Source organism: Equus przewalskii, chromosome 4, assembly GCF_037783145.1.
Source record: "Equus przewalskii isolate Varuska chromosome 4, EquPr2, whole genome shotgun sequence".
Lineage (NCBI taxonomy): Eukaryota > Metazoa > Chordata > Mammalia > Perissodactyla > Equidae > Equus > Equus przewalskii.
This window is the reverse complement of record NC_091834.1, coordinates 81892427-81910391: the sequence shown is the minus strand read 5'-3', so window position 1 is coordinate 81910391 and position 17965 is coordinate 81892427. Positions and strand designations below refer to the sequence as shown.

Sequence of the window (17965 nt, the reverse complement as noted above, 5' to 3'; positions counted from 1 at the left end):
TTGCACTTTACTTGTTAAGTTTATTCCTAAGTATTTTATTTTTTGATGCTATTGTAAATGAAATTTTCTTAATTTCATTTTAAGTTGTCTTTTCAAATCAGAGAAGACTTTACAGTTTTAAAGGTAATGTAGATGTAGAATATCACGTAAAACCAGGGCTTCAAACTGGGGATCATCTCATACATATTAGATTTTCAGAGGACTCTAAACCTAGTTACCACTTTGAATAAGAGTAGAAAGCTATATATGACCCAAATGAATGGATGAATATTAAGGAAGCAATATATTTATATATGAATATATTTATATATATGACTATATATTGAGAAACTTTATTTTGAGTTGCGTTATCAAGTTAACTGTGCAACATGTACTTATTCATCTGTGAATCTTATGACTTAAAAATATGATAAATTTTGACATTTTCTCTTTTTTTTTTTTTTTTTTTTTTGAGGAAGATTAGCCCTGAGCTAACTGCTGCCAATCCTCCTCTTTTTACTGAGGAAGACTGGCTCTGAGCTAACATCCGTGCCCATCTTCCTCTACTTTATACGTGGGATGCCTACCACAGCATGGCTTTTGCTAAGCGGTGCCATGTCCGCACCAGGGATCCGGGCCCGCAAACCCCAGGCCGCTGAGAAGCGGAATGTGAGCACTTAACTGCTGCGCCACCAGGCTGGCCGCTAAGCCTATTGATTATATGAGAAAAGCTTTAAAAATACTCAGTTTCACTGGAAATGTTTGCGTATACAATCTGCCATTACATAAGTCAGATGAAGAGCTGGGTTTTGGAGACTGGGGTAGCAAACTAGTCACCCAAATGATTATTAATACTATGCTTACTTATAGAGCAAGATGAAAAGAGCTAATAAAGAATGGTATGACTAGATATCAAATATCCATAAAGATCTGCACAATTTTCCCACATGTATAGTAATTGCATTAATGAAGATATCACTTAATATGTCCAGAAAACACTAATAAAGGTATCATGTTGAGTGACAGTTTTGCAATGAATATGGAAATGAGTAATTATAATGGGGCCTTTAATTGGGAAACATTCTTGTAGTCCTTTTTTCAGGAGTTATTAAAACTACACAGAAGAAAACTATTCTATAGAAATAATGTCTGTTTAAAGAATTTATGAAGCATTACTCTAGATTGGTCTAGAAAGAGTAAAAAGTGTAAGCACGCTCACTCAGAAAGTTTTGGTTTTGTGGTTGTTGGTGTATTTGTCTGCAGTAATAACAAGATATGGCAGCAGAAAACAGTTGATGGCTCACATTCTATGAAATGTAGTGGATTGGAGCCTACAGAACGAATCGCTGTCAGTGAACATTGTGAAGATGGGAACGGGCTATGGTTTTAGCCCTGGAAGATCGATGTGTATAACTGTCATCCATTTGTTAGACTATGCGTTTTAGACAGAAATAATTTTAATCAGAATATTGTCAAAGATGAAGAAGACAAATTTTTTAAATGCATAGATATGTTTCCTCTTTATACTCATTATGAAAGATGGTATATTCACAACTAGAGGCACTCACAACCAGAATATACAACTATATATACTGGGGGGATTTGGGGGTGATAAAGCAGAAAAAAAAAAAGAAAGAAAGATGGTATAATTTGTTAATATAGCAATGTAAAAGGGTTGAGTGATCCTTGTTTATGCTTTGTAGCACAATTGTGAAAATCAGGCAGTTTAATTTACTCTCAAGTAGTATTGTTTGTAATTGCCATTTAGCAACATATGTAAAATAAAATTTCTCAAATATTAATATATTTACAAGATTCTGATTAAAGCATTTGCTATTTGTCATTCTTTAAGATGGATATTGATTGGTTCCCAGACTTCAACTTTGACATCAAAATCCAGTATAGTTATACATAATAGATTCCTTGATGAAAATGGAGTCATGTATATTTAGCATGTACATTTAAAATGTTTATTAAAATACACTTAATCTTTCTCCGTTATATTAAAAATGTCACACGTATTGCTTGAAAGTATTGTTTTTTACTTAAAGAAAATTCACAACTCTTAAAAAAATTCTATATCCCATTAGTTTATAACTTTATTTTTTATTTATAAAAATATTTTTCTATTAGTTCAGTACACAGAAAACTGATCAAGGAAAATTTAATATTGAGCTTATAATGATAAATATTTATCCTATGTAATAAAGCTTATCTGGTATAAGTATATTTCTTTGTTAACAAGCTTTAGTTCCTTCTGGCAAATAAAGTGTATTGAGAATGAAGAAATTAAACATGTGATTAGACAAGCTGACCTTTAAGGTCTCTACCAGTCTTTAATGTTTCTGAGATTTTTTTGCTGCCTTTCTTTTTTTTACAGTTAACATAAATCTATAGAAGCCCCAAACAGAATGCAATTTTGGTTTTATAATAATTAGCTTTGAAATATAACCTTTGCAAAAAGTATTTTATTATAAGAGTCCATTAAGGTATAAAATCAATACTTGAGTCACTCAGTGAAGCATTTCATTTTTCTCAATATTTTTTAGAGAAGCCACTATATGCTTCAAATTTAACTTTTTTTTCTTTCCTAATGGAATCTTATAAGTAAATAAAAGAACTTTTCTAAATCATTAAATCCTAGTAGAAAATTAGCAGGGTTATGATAGATTGCTTTTCCTTTGTGTGAACAGACAGGGTAGATCTAATAGTGTTGAGTGGCCTTATGACACATGAAATAGCATTTACTTTCTCAAGAGAAGATGTTTGAAATGAAACATTCATGAATTCCCTACTCCACCTTGGGGAGATTTGACAGCCCTTTGCAAGTATTGAGCTTGGGGACTACAATTCTCTGCCCTCAACCATTCCCCTCACTCTCAAGAAAGGCAAGCATCTTTACTTAGTAGATCTATTCACGAGAACAATCCCAGTCACATAGTTCCTAAAGAGGAGGGAACCTTAAGAGTGATGAAAGAATATTGCTGACATTAGATACTTTGGGGCATTTTTTTGGTACATGACAACTGTCACTGGGTGTGCCTTCTCAGTAGAGTCCCAATAGATTACTACACTGGTAGTGGTCACAGAGTGGGTAAGCTTAATTTGAGCTGTATTAGTTTTCTATTGCTGCTTAACAAATAACTCCAAAATTTAGCAGCATAAAACAATACAAAATTTATTATCTCAGGCAGTTTCTGTAGTTCAGAAATTCAGGAGCAGCTTAGCTGTGTTGTTCTGGTTCAGGGTCTCTCATGAGGTTGCAGTCAAGATGTCAGCTGGGGCTGCAGTTGTCTGAAGGCTTGATTAGGGTCAGACAATCCTCTTTCTAGGTGGCTGCCTCACATGCCTGGCAAGATGGTGCTGGTTGTTGGCAGGAGGTCTCAGTTCCTTTCCATATGGCTGCTTGAGAGTTCTTCCTGGAGTGATTGATCCAAGAAAGAGCAAGGCAGAAGCCAAATGTCTTTTATGACCTAGCCTCAGAAATCACATTCGGTCATTTCTGGAATATGCTATTGTTTACATAAATCAGCCCTATTCAAAGTGAGAGAGGACTACATGAGTGCAGGAATTCCAGGAGATGAAGTTATTGGGGGCCATCTTAGAGTCAGACTACCACAGGGTATGGTAATTCTTCTTTTTGGGTTATTAATAGAGCTGGTCTTGGGAAAATAAGCTGTTTCTTGGGTTTGTTGTTTTGTTTAGTTTTCTTTAAACATTCCTTCAGCTCCCATTTCTGTGCCTCTTTGAGCAGCCCTCTATTTCCAGATCCCAGTACTTTCAACTTGGCCCCTTATTCCTCAGGGTTCTACTGTGGCACCCTTCTCCTCCTTCCTTCCCCACAAATTCAACAAGTATATGAGTGCAAATTGTTTATCCATCACTGTATGTTCACATCGGTGAACAAAATCACTCCCTTCATAGAGCTTACCTTTTATAGTAGCTGCTTTTCATAATAAGTGGTCTCCTGTGATCCATAATTTCCAGTTTTGTCTGATTAAAATTCTGCTAAAATTACTGTATATCTAATAAGGCAAATGTGATATTGTGATTTATAATAAATATATAGTTGGTCTTCCATTTAGTTCCTGGCACAGAACTCCTAAAATCCCTGGAATTTTCTGCGATGAGAGCGATAAAGGTATCTTTTGTTATGTTAATGAGGTGACATTTGGAAAGACCCTAGGTACCCTAAGGATGGGGCTGGTTGCCAGGGAAACCAACCAAGTGATTAGAGGATTTGAACTTTCGGCCTCTCCCCAGACCTCCAGGAGGGGAGAGGAGCTGGAGATTGAGTCAGTTGCTAATAATCAATGATTTAATTAACTATGCCTGTGCAATGAAGCCTCCGTAAAAACCCAAAAGGATGGGGTTCAGAGAGCTTCCTGGTTGGTAAACAGGTTGTAGGGGAGGAAGACTTTTCCTCTACCTAAATGTGGGTTTGTCTGGCCAGAGAACGAATTAAATTCACATGAGACAGACTAGCAGGAGAAAATTAAACAAAGCTTTATGAGGACCATGGCCCCGGGCCTTTCTTCCCAAAGGAAGAAAGGGCACTGAAGAAGTGGGGTGCACAGAGTGGTTATATACCCCCAAACAGGATATTTCACATATGATTGAAATGTCCCTCCCACAATAGTCACAAGATTGCCCTGTTGGCACAGCGCTTGATGGACACAGCAGGAGGCAAGTCTATTGTCTTGAGCTGGGTGGTCATAGGTGAGAGCAGCAATCAGTCCCTAGCCTAAGGAAAGATGCTTAATCCTTAAAGAAATGCCAACGTTGGGAGGGAGAGCCGATCATGGGAGATTACCACACAAGTACAGTAAACAAAATGCAGATTTAAATCCTTGCCTTTGGCATTGATTAAGAGTTTCTAGAGAGAAGGTCATCCCTTTTCTTCTTCCTGGTCCAGAGAGAGAGGCACCTTACAGATAGAGATTTCCTTTACAATGTAAATATCTCCTAACAAAGGTCAAGCAAGTTCCACTCCTCAGAGCTCCTTGGCTGTCCCAGTTTATCAAAAGCAATCAGCCCCAAATAATCCTCATGCCAAAGAGACATATCTTGGGGTACCCATTTCCAGGTCCCCACAAGGTAGAGATTTGGGAAGAGTGGTACATTCAGAGAGCATGGAAGTTCTGCACCCTTCCCACATACCTTGCCCTATGCATCTCTTCCATCTGGCTGTGCCTGAGTTATATTCTTTTATAATAAACAGGTGATCTTGTAAGTAAAAATTGTTTCTGAGTTCTGTGAGCCACTCTAGCAAATTAATCAAACCCAAGGCGGGGGTCGTTGGAACCTCTAGTTCATAGATTGTTGGTCAGAAGCACAGGTGACAACTTGGACTTGAGACTGGCATCTGAAGTGGGAAAGGAATAGTCTTGTAGGACTGAGACCTTAACCTGTGGAATCTGATGCTATTTTCAGGTAGATGGTGTCAGAATTGAGTTGACTTATAGGATACCTGGCTGTTGTCTGAGAATTGCTTGGTGATATGGGAAACTGTCCCTCCTCCTACTCCCATGCACACAAACATTGGAACTGGGTCCAGAACCTTTGGTAAAAAAAATTTAAGATAAGAGTTCAATGATTGGCAGAATTCCCTTAAAACAATGCTTTCATTTTAATAGAAGTATTCTATGATTTAATCCAAAAGAGTAAGTACTTAAAGTAGAACTTTAAGGCCCTGAAGCAGATAGTAAGCACAATAGGAGGACACCCTCATTTCTAGCAATTTCAAAGCTTTAAACCACCTCGAAGAGTGCTTTTGTTCAATTGAAAACATTACCATCAAGCTCTCTCATTCAGTGTGGTCTTAAAACATTAATATAGTTATCACCATGAACACATGAGGAGTGTCAGAGATTAAAGTAGGTAGTTTTGCCATTTCTTTTCAAAATTGACAGCATGATTTGAATTTCTCCAAATATGTTGGAAAGACTTGGATCATTGTTTACGTATATGTTTATACTCTAAGCCAGTGTTTCAGGGATTCTGGCATTTATACTTGTGATTACCTCTAAAACATCTTTCCTTGGGACTTTTTTTTGAGTTTTAAAACTGTTTGGACTAATAAATCTTTCTCCAAATGTCAGATTGGTCAACATTGAGGAGGTAAATGGAAACTAATGACACTCATCAAGTTGATGATGTGAATGATTTATTGGAGCTAATCATTTAACACTTTCATAAAGTCAATATCAGGGAAAGAAACTGGACTCTTATTATGGTAAACTGTGTTTGTCCTGTCAGCATTCAGTGATTTATTACAAACCTGTGGCTAGGATTAGGATATTATAAATGGGGGAAAAATGGAAGGCTCATTAATTTTTTATACCCACAGGTGGAAGACATGCAGTGGGCTAACAGAGAACACACTTATCCGGCATCCGTCTGCAGCCTGCCCTGTAAGCCTGGGGAGCGGAAGAAAACGGTGAAAGGAGTCCCTTGCTGCTGGCACTGTGAGCGCTGTGAAGGTTACAACTACCAGGTGGATGAGCTCTCCTGTGAACTTTGCCCTTTGGATCAGAGACCTAACATCAACCGCACAGGCTGCCAGCTTATCCCCATCATCAAACTCGAGTGGCATTCTCCCTGGGCTGTGGTGCCTGTGTTTGTTGCCATACTGGGAATCATCGCCACCACCTTTGTGATCGTGACCTTTGTCCGCTATAATGACACACCTATTGTGAGGGCTTCAGGACGCGAACTTAGTTACGTACTCCTAACAGGGATTTTTCTCTGTTACTCAATCACCTTCTTAATGATTGCAGCACCGGATACAATCATATGCTCCTTCAGACGCATCTTCCTGGGACTCGGCATGTGTTTCAGCTATGCAGCCCTTCTTACCAAAACAAACCGAATCCACCGAATATTTGAGCAAGGGAAGAAATCTGTCACAGCACCCAAGTTTATTAGTCCAGCCTCCCAGCTGGTGATCACCTTCAGCCTCATCTCCATCCAGCTCCTGGGAGTGTGTGTCTGGTTTGTTGTGGACCCCCCACACATCATCATTGACTATGGAGAACAGAGGACTCTTGACCCAGAGAATGCCAGGGGAGTGCTCAAGTGTGACATTTCTGATCTCTCGCTCATTTGTTCACTGGGGTACAGTATCCTCCTGATGGTCACTTGTACTGTTTATGCCATTAAAACGAGAGGTGTTCCAGAGACTTTCAATGAAGCCAAACCTATTGGATTTACCATGTATACCACCTGCATCATTTGGTTAGCTTTCATTCCCATCTTTTTTGGTACAGCCCAGTCAGCAGAAAAGGTAAGTGGCAAGAATGCATTTGCCAACCCCTTTCCGGGATTTACCTTCTTCTTTAGGCTGCTTTCCCTCTTTTCTTTTTGGCTCATTTATATTCTCCCAAGATGCTTTGGTCTATGTTATTCTTATATAGAAATAGTCTTATATAGAAATATCCCTCAAGGTCATTTTGCTTTGAATATGTTTTCACTAAGGCTGATTTTCCATGAAGAACATTTTAATGTGTCCTCCTTGACAAGGCTGAAGATTGGCAGAGGTCACATCACTTTCTGGGTCTCTCTTCCAAGCTCTGTTATCTACTAACATAACTGTTCTTTTCCAAATGTTAATTAAAAGAGGAAAGGATAAAGTGCAGACATGATTCACAGGGGTGAGCTATCCCAGAGAGATCCCAATGCATGACAAATACCTCTTTTTCCGGTTCTAATGTGACTCTGGATAAAAGCTTAATAATTATGATGGTTTTAGTCATGGAAGCAGAGTTTATGGTAAAACAACAGTAACAAAAAGAAACCAAATGGCTTAGTTCACTCTGACCCATCTGACTTATTTCTCCTCAGCCCCATTCTTATTTCTTTTCCATATGTAGAGGATAATGGCAAGGGATTAAAGAAGATAGCAATGGGTAGTTATGTAATGCAGTTGATAAGTTTTTAAGAGGTGGAAATCAATTGAATCTGCTGAAATAATTTTCTTTAGTCACTAATCTTCCATTAATCTTTTCCACATAAAGCACCGCAAGTAAAGAACGTCTATATGTGAAAGGGAGTGAATGCTGAACTGGGTGTATGTAGTTGTATGTATAGAAAAGCAGAGAACTAATGTTCACCACGAATTCCAAGGTTTGGGTAGTGTGATGGAGACAAGCCAGCTGATAAAGCAAAGACAAATACTATCTTTCTGTAATGGATAGCCCTTCAGCCCTAATGTGCATATGAGAAAGTCCTTTCTCAGAGTGAAGATTTAGAGATTTTTTTCATCTTCCATCATCAGAAGATGTGAGGAAATCATGCATCCTGTAGACGACTACATTCTCTAGTCTCTAATATTCCAAGTGAGGTCCTGCATGACTTTTAAAATCCCAACTAATCCAGGGGAAAAGGTAATAAACAAGGGCATGGAGAACTCATTCATATGAACATTCATGCCTTACTAGATCAATGTGGCCTTCAGCCATGTTTGGACAAAAATGTACTTCAGCAAACCTGCTGCTGAATAGAGCAACTTTGCCCTGGGTTCCAGCCCTGCGACCTTCCATGACTTGGATGGCCTGGTGGATATCTGTGAATATTTTATGTAGGACCAACCGTGTGGCAGGAAAGTAAAGACAGTTTGGGACTCTAAACCTAATATCTAGAAAACATTATATTTTGACATGCGGATGGGAATTTATTAGGATCAAACTTGTAAATTTAATGTAGGAAAAAATGTGTGAACTGGAAAATAAGTCTCTCATAGTCTATTGGGTCTGTTTTGATAAGGTTAGTTGGACCAGTCAGGGCAAAATAATGTTTTTCAGAGTCTGGAAATGCCTGCATTGTGTGAATTATTAATAACATCAACTAAAGTGGAATTTGCATTTGTGTTTGAGTCTAAGACTGCCTTTTTTTATATACTGTTTGATCTGGAGAGGGCCATATGTAGTTTATTTTGCTTTCTTGTGGACAATAAATATTTAACCAAACAAAATCTCCTGAGCTCTGACATCTAACTTCCTTTTCTTTTTTCTTTCTCTTCCTTTACATTTCATAAATTACAGGCTACTCTTACTTTTCATATTGTGACTTCCAAGGATGTGGTGGGGCAAATACAAAATGCTCATAAGATCTCTTTTCTATTCGGATAAGTCTTTCAGTGCCTCAATTTTTAGAATAAATAAAATCATGGTCCTACATCAAGCTATTGGATATCAGTATGATAGTTCAAATATACATCATACTAAGAAGTTTTTTTTAAGGTAATTGAGAAAATGATCATTGTCTCTGAGAATAAGAGCTCTGCAGAGTTGCAGCTGCTCTCTGAAGAGCAGCGAGGGAGATAGTAAGAGTTTCAGGATGAAATGGACATATGAATATGCCAGACGGTACATCTACCTGAAAACCTGGAATTTAATGTATGTATTTATGGGTGTGGATATATCCATGCGTATAGAGATAAGACTGAATGTGGCTGGATGAAATTTCTTTTTCTTTCTTAGCTTTGTGGAATCAAAGTAAGTCAAAGAAACACATTGTAAGACAAATTATAAAACATGTTAATTGGAATTTAATTTGTATTCATGACATGATTGAATGTGGAAAAAACTGACGAAATCAATAAGAAACACTAATGTTAGGAATTTTCAGAATGTTGTAAAGTCTCCAAATTATTTAGTTAGTCTTAGACTTGCTGCATTTAGACCAACTCTACATCGAGAGCTATTATATTATAAGTAGCTAAGATTTTGCTATTGAGTTACTTTATATAACACACTTATGTGTCATCCTAACACTTCACATTAAAATTTGCTACCTGCTATTCTTTGTGAAAATATCTTTTATTATTCAAAACAATGCACAAAATGCTTGAGAATATTTATTTTTTCACATTGCTAAAATTATTGACTCAGATATCAGAAGTGTATGAGACTTTTATATCTCTAAAAGAAGGCATTAAATAAGTTTTATTGACTTTGGAGTTCAAAAGAGCTGGTCAATCCCCCAGTCTCATTTATAATGCTCAGACAATCAGCCTCACGTTATCAACTTGAAGTGTTTGCAACAGTTAGGCAGCACACACATCCATTAATTCAGCAGATCTTTATTGAGCATTGTGTCCAGCATAGTGCTAATTATTGAGCCCATGTCAGTCTGCTTCCCTGAGCCTTCCTTGTAAGGCTCAGTCTGGCTCCCAGCCAATGTCTGCCTGACTCCTGCCAGCACCAGTGAGGTGTCCGCTCAAGGACAGAAGAAGATCAAGCTCAAGGGCAGGGAGATATGGTGAGGAGTCAGATGTGAGATGAGAAAGCAAAAAAGAAAACTGTGCATCCTGTAACTATACATCAGCAACATAGAATTTATAACATGGAAGGCAGCAGAGGAGCAAAATTTATTCCAGAATGCATTTAATTATGCTTCATAGAGTAATGTCTACAGAAGAAGACTTCTCTAACCATGTAGGTCTCTCTGAAATTACAAGAGAAGTAGGAATAAAAAGTAAAATAAGTTGAATAATTTAGACAGATGTTTTGGAAAACATCTGAGTAAAATTAAGTTATAAAGGGACATTTACGGCATGCATGAAGACAGCTCTCTAAAAGATGTCTTCATTCAATGATAAAACTCCACTTAATTTCCCCACACTTTTTTTTACAAGATTTCAAAATCAAGGTGAATCATGTTTTTTCCAAAAGATTTGAATGGCATCATTTATTAGCTGGGCACCTACTTCTGCATTCTACTAAATCATAGTATAAATGCGCTTATTCTTTTCCTATAGAAAAGTTGTGTGAAGGAAAGGTGGACTTGCCGAGGCGTGGACATGGACTAACACAAACTCTTATAGTTGTGTTGAAAAGACAAAAGAATTAAAATATAATTAATGTAATGGTCAGGAAAAGAATCCTCAAGGATGGTTAGGGGCTGTTAGGATGGCAGAAATCTCTAAAATACATATTTTTCCATCTCTAATTAGGCTCATAAAACCAAGATAATCAGACAAAGGTTATGACACTGCCAAGATCCACAGAAACCAGTGCTTCAACCAGAGCACTGGATGAAAACAAAACAAAATACCCTCAAAATAGAAAAGAAAATAAAACTTCAAAGTGTCAAAAAATAACCCATATGTCCCTAACCAGCCTTTCTTTCTTCACTCTCTGGATGAACAGTGTGGCATCGATCTAGAAGCTCAAGTCAGAAACCTGGGAGTCATCTTAGACTCCTCTCTTTACTCACACCCACCCCTTTATTTCCTCCTCTGACTTTCAAATTCTGTCCTTTGTAAATTCATGGAGGGTAAGCAGTGTCTCACTGATGTGTATCTGAATGAATATGTCTCTTAACGTAGAACCTTTCAAGTGATACATTCTCAATAAGTGACTATTGAATGAATGAATGGAGTGTGTTGCTCAATAATGATCTAATATAATAACATAAATGCTTATTTATGATTTAAGTTAGACTATGGCATAATGGGAATCTTATGTGTACATCTTATTGTGATCCCCATTACAACTTTTTTTCCTGAAAAATAAGTTTTCTCATTTAAATGATGGGCCATGTACATTTCTTTTAAAATTTTATTAGTATCTCTTATTCTGAAATAGGGCTATTAAATATTCAGAGAGAATGCAAAAAGGAATTCTTGTAGTTGTCCTTAGTTCTATCTAAAATACATAAAGCAAAGGAGAATTGATGCGATTATGCAGATGCTTTTCCCATGTCATCCCTCCCTCATTCTTTTACTGTATCTGTCTGTTGAAGGGTAGAAGAGGGTAGGGGTACAGGGGTGAATGAGTGGAGTAAGGAAGAGCATGAGCTCTGGAGTGAGAGGACTTGGGTTCAAATCCCAGCTCTGCTAAACTAGCTGAGACAATGTAGGCAAGTGACTAAATTTGTACAGATAGTAAGAAATTCCCCCAGAGAATGCAAACTCAGGTATAAAGCAATGTAAAGCAATCATCTGCTGTCTATGCCCAGCCCTGTTCTCAAACTATGGCAGACTTGAGTTCATATCCTCTAGGAAAGGGCGGAAGATGATTGACCTAAAAAAATCCTCTTGTCCCATTGTGGTGTTTTTGTACTGATAGGTACTTCATGGTAGTTTTGCTGAGAGTTACATGATATGAGTCATGAAATGTGTTTAGCACATGATAAGCAATCAATAAATGTTGGCTATTATTACTATTAGGCTATATTTCGTGAAGGCAAGAACCTTATTTCAGTTTGCTCACCATCATATCCTTGGCACCTAGCTTAAAACCAGGCCCGAAATAGGTTCTCCAAAAAATATTGTTTTATAACTAAATACATTCAAATTTATCCAGATCATTGCCTCAATTTCTCCAGCCATTTAGACCATGACTGTGCAGACTCAACTAGAAGTGTTTCTCAAACATAGGGGTTTGCCTAAGGGTGGACATCATACAGATTACAGAACTTAAAGAGGGAGACATGAATCTGTAGGACTAGGGGAAAGCAAAGAGAGAGTTGCTCCTGAGGCAATGTGTAACTGCCTTCATATGTTTAGCAAAAATATTGGAAGAAAGCAAAGTGTCATCAGAAAGCAGTTGCTGGAATACTTAACGCTAAAATTTGAAAAGTGAATAATTCTAACAAGAGCTGTGAGAGGCCGTTCTGAAAACAATAGTAAAATACCTGCTTTAAGGGATAGTCCAGATGAAAAAAAGAATAGCTTGCGAAACCTGAGTTAAGAGGTCAATATAACCTGGACCACAATGGAGGATATTTTCAGAATAGATCAGACCAGAGGTAGGTCTCCAGCCACACCTGTCTCCTACCTAACATCTCTCCACTTCCTTAGAAAGAGGGAAGTGGAAACGATTATCAGTCTCCATCTTGTGTGTTTGTAATTCTTGTAAACTGCATAGTGTTTTCTCTCCTTGTTGGCTTACAGTCACTTAAAGCTGATCCGTTTGAAGGCTTCATGACGTCCCAAGTTAGAGAACTATTTCAGGTGTTGTGATAGATTGTGTCTGGGCAAGATCAGTCATCCCAGACTGTTGAATCAACTCTGGAAGGGGAAAACCAAATAAGCAGGGAAAAAGAAACAACAACTAGAAAAGAGAACATTTATACAATCTCGCTTACGTACTCAGCTAAAATGACAGCTTGTAAAGATAGAGAAGAGAGTCGAGAGCATGGTATAGGCAAGACTGTGAGGTCACTCTCCCAGGGAATGCTGCCTTAGCCAGGCTTTTTCCTTTTTTCCTTTTGTGCTATAAGTTACTGCCACAGAAAATTACCAATTTACATATTTAGGGCAATTCTTTTGGGTCGCGCCTATCTTATTCGACAGCACAAAGAAATATTTGCTCAGTAAACCTTGCTCAGATTCCATGATCTGACTTTTTTGGGCTCTGAGGAATCTGTGGGGCCTAGGGCTACTTAATTTAAATATTTTGTTGTTAGTGAGATTGATGTATTTACATATTCATCTTTTTTTAAATTAAAATTGAGTTTACAAAGAATTTGAATTTTCTATACCTAAACTACAATAATTTAATCAACTAGACAATTTGATAGTCAACCTGGGAATTTAGTCCTAGAGCTAACACATCTCATTAAAATGGGTTAGCTTTCTTAATATGATTGAAATGCTAGAATACTAGATTTGATTAAGACTAAAATGTGAATTTTTCAGAGTAATAGTGACCGCGACGTTATTTCAAAGTGTTTAAGGGGAATGCCATTCAAATAGTCTTAATTTTTTTCCATATAGACAGAACTTTAATGACATCCCAGTTGATAGTAGAGAATGCAGTGACTAATTTACTTATGTAACTTCAAATTGCATTTTCCATGATTCAGTAGATGCTTATGTCTCGTGGAGCACACAGGGTGCCAGGAAGAGCAGATTGCAAGCAAATAGTTCCTTTTGGCTGTAACCATATACACATTTTTATGTTCAGAAATTTTTAAAACTCTCTAAATGCAGTATCACATAGGTTAGTACCACTCATCCCAAAGTGTAGTAAATATTCAACCAAATATTAGTATAAATTCCAGACTATTTAAAATAAATGCAAAGCAGGTTTATTTGCATCATTAAGAGAAATACAATAAAAGAAAATTAGTTTGGCTTCTGGTTCAAGATATAGACTGGCACAAACATATATATCCCTTCCCTCTAAGGTAATGGTGAAATGAAAAAAGTAAGAAAGAGAAAAAGAAGGAAAGAAAAGAAAAAGAAAAAAAATGAAAGTAAAAAGGAAGAGAGGGAAGAAGGTAGGGGAGAGAGAGAGAGAATGAGAGGCAGCCATTATATCTTTGGAGCCAATATTAGTTAAAACAATTTGAGAAAATCCTGAAAAATGAAAGTCAAATGGGTCTGATTTATGTAAAAATTAAAGGAGGGAAAGCATCATGCAAGAAACATAAGTGGTTCTTACCATAGGAGTCCCAAATAACATCCAAACCTAAACTTGACATGAATACCTGAAGCAGGTATTGGAGTGACCATCAGGAAAATTATTTAAAGAGCTGCCTTTCAAAATAGCTGGGCCAGTTTGGCCCATCACTTCCTCATTCTGCTCTAACTTTCCATTTGGGGGAGCGCAGGTTAAAATTACAGAATTCTACTCTAAAGAAAGGGAACTATCTGATGATAGAACTACCTTATGCTCCTCATGTGGGCATAAGACACTGAAAGAGAAACAGCTGAATTTGAAGTAATCTTCTTTCAGACAGACATGGACAATTGTGAAATAGGAAATGCAGCTTCTATAAAGAATGGAAATATGATAAGTTTTTCTACTCTTAGAATAATTTCCTCCTGGAGAACGTCCCCAGTCTGCTTTCTTGCCTGTATTCATGTATCTTTAAGAGAAGCTGGTCAGGTCCAAACAATCACAATCTTACAGAGATCTGTAGTCTGCCTTTCCATCCAAGGACAATGGACCCCACCAGTAATCCTTATCAATCAGCCAGGCCCTTCAATCATAATTATATATCAACAGCCAAGGATGTCATGATAACTGAAGAAAGCCAATAGCATAATTTAAAAAGACAAACACACACACACACAAATAAAAAACAAAACCAGAGGGTATTCAGAAAATATAAGAGAATATTTTATAAATGGTGTTTTACTTAGCATTCCAAGAGAGAATCAAGAGAATATTGAACATACACACATATATAGGTTACTACGGAAAAGATTAACCAGATAGTAAGAAAATGACCCTGGAGGTTAAAATTATGAATGTGAAAATGGAAAGCTGAACATCTTAAACATGGGATGGCTAGGGTTAAAGATTAGAGTGACTATCTGAAGGGTAAAATGATAGGTAAAACCGAAAAGGAAAAGGACAAAAGTGAAAACAGGAAAATTTGAAGAGAAGTTAGAAGATGTTGAGCAGAATCCCAACATATATCTAATAAACATCCCAGAAGGAGAAACAGAGACAACAGAAGGGGAAGGAATGATCTAAAAAGATAACAGAAGCAAAGTTTCACAAGCTCAAGAAAGACAATTCTTAAAATTGAAAGGGCCACATATTTCAATAAAATGTCTCCAGTTGAGAAAAAATTCTAAGAGCTTTCAGAGGAGGGAAAAAGGATACCTATTGTTACCAAAAGTTCGGTCTCTGATCCCAATGCCAATCCAAATAATGAGAACAGAGTCTTGAATGAAAAATAAAAGCTTTACTTTGCCAGGCAGAGGGAGCACAGCAAGGGCTAGTGCCTCAAAAATTGCTAGCTCCCTATTAAGAAACAAGTAGGAGTTTTTATTTAGGTTTTAGGTAGGGGTGAGGGGCCATGGACTTCTTAGTCAGTGTTTTCCCATTGGCCTATATTTGGGGCTGCTTCCAGCAGAGGAGACAAAGGATTTCTCAGATGAGTGTCCTTGGCTGTTTATCTCCATGGTGGAAGGTAGACTCTGACATCAGGAAGCCAAGGAATTGGGCTTGGGAAGCTTTGGTCTCTCGATATTCTCCGCACATTAGTTTCTCTGTGAAAGAACTTCAGGGTCCTCTGATTAGCTACAACTTTAGTGGGACACAGCTTGAGGCCATCTGGGCTTTAACAATTTATAACTTCTATTTGGTTGTAAAGCTCAAGGAGTCAGAGGTTAAAGAAATAAGCATTTACATGTGAGCATAACTCAAGAACCAGGGAACTGGAAATGTGTGCTTTTAGTTTTAACCCATATATGCTGGGTTCACTGAAGGGGAACCAATTTCAGAGCTGATATTGACTAAGAGCTGGTAACATAAGGAATGAAAATCAGAACTCTCATGAATTCCTGGATTCTGGAAGGCAATGAGCAAAGACTTCCTGAGGGAAAAGTATTTTAAACTTACAATTGGATAGCCAGCCAAGCTATCAATCATTGTGAGCTAAAAATGTATGTGAAAAATCCGATGCCTACATATCTTCTGTATGAATTATTCTAGATGTAATCCAACAAAATAAAAAAAAAGCATATCTGATATGAGACAAATAACAGTGGCAATTGCATATGATCTAGAAGAAACGAGGAAATTTAAAAAGGAATTGTCGAAGGATCTAACAGACCCTAGTGTCTAATTACCCTTTAGAAGGCAGGGTTCTAATAATTATATTTATTCCTTTCTGCAAGTTCAGTCATGCTTCTCGGATGAATCTGAAGGGAATAATATTTAGTAGCCAATTACCTTTTGTATTGGTCTTACATTGTTAGAAGAAATCTAGAAAAAAAATATGGAAATGTTAATTTGTCTACTGAAGTGAATATAAATATGATAAACCCTGCTAAAATGAAAATAATAATATAACTTTAAAAAATTGAGAGGTGCCTGAGATGGGGCAATGGAGAGGGCAGTCATGCAAGCACACTAATTCATTCTCTTTTTGCTGTGAGCAGTCCCCAGATAAGACCTAAAATTCATAGCTTAAGAGATATAAATGCATTATCTAAACAACAGCAAAGACAAAACAAAAAACCGTTCAAACATGTTAATTCTATAGGCTAGCATCAGGATATGGGGAGATGGGTGATGGAGGGTTTTTATTTTATTTAACGAGTACTTAGATTTATTTTATTTAATAAAGAAATCTACATGATAAAAATAGAAATCACTGCATACAGAATGGTTTAAGTGAAAGTCTCAAGAAAAACTTGTCTAAGACAACATTAATGTGCATTTTCATACTAGGGACTTTTGGTGTGTCATATGTATTTTGAGAAAATCTTTTAGATGGAGAAATGAGGGAGTGATTTTGAATTTGTTAAAATGACTCAAGATCTTTGGTTGTCACAGTTTATGAATTTCCTCTTCTTTACGTTAATGCCATTATTAAATAAATATTTTTAAGGGCCATAATTAAGTATCAGCTTACAACTGGTGATTTCATTTCATCAAAAATATTTATTAAATGTTTGCTATACGCAAGGACCTTTGTTAAGTACTTAAGGAAAATGCAAAGATGAGTAAGAAGTTTGCTATCAAGTTGTTTAGGGTCAAGTAAGGCACCAAACCAAGCACAAACCAAGCACAATGATGACTGGCAGAAGGCAGAGTGGCATAATGGAGGCGAGGTGCCTAGCATGATGTCTCGGGCCAGGGATGGCAACAGGAGGAAGGTAACATGTCCTTTTGAGGGATTGACAAAGTCTCCATGAAGAGCGTGGGAATCAAATAGGCCTTGAAGGGTAGAGAAAAACAGATGGAAGCAGGCTCCTGGGCATTGGGAGCAGTGGGTTTGAACTATCAAAAAGCGGAAGTCGGGGCATTGCATGTAAAACCTGTGACTGAACAACTTTCCTGAGTTTGCATAGTCACCAGGAGAGCTGAGTGACCCCATGCCCCGATTTGCCCTGTTGTTAACAGCACTCCTTTAACTCTGAAAAAGTATTTCCCAGTGTGGGCTATAAATTATATGATTACCCACAAAATAAGGCTAGTCAGATAATTGGCAGCCATTTTGCAGTGGGACTTAGCCCAAGTTTGTGCTTCATTTCCTGGGGACACGAGTATATTTGAATCTTCCTGAGTATGGC

At 37.3% G+C, this 17965-nt stretch overlaps 1 protein-coding gene across 9 annotated transcripts in view; it reads left to right on the top strand.

Moving 5' to 3' along the window:
- GRM8 (glutamate metabotropic receptor 8) overlaps nt 1-17965 on the top strand; it is a 718262-nt gene that overhangs the window by 619154 nt on the left and 81143 nt on the right. For 6 of the 9 annotated variants that reach the window (XM_070616524.1, XM_070616522.1, XM_070616525.1 and 3 more), the window contains exon 9: nt 6329-7264. In XM_070616524.1, the coding sequence (XP_070472625.1) occupies nt 6329-7264 (936 nt within the window). Of the gene's footprint in view, nt 1-6322; nt 7265-17965 lie in introns of all 9 variants that reach the window. The other 3 variants (XM_070616523.1, XM_070616520.1, XM_070616521.1) reach the window with 1 other exon arrangement.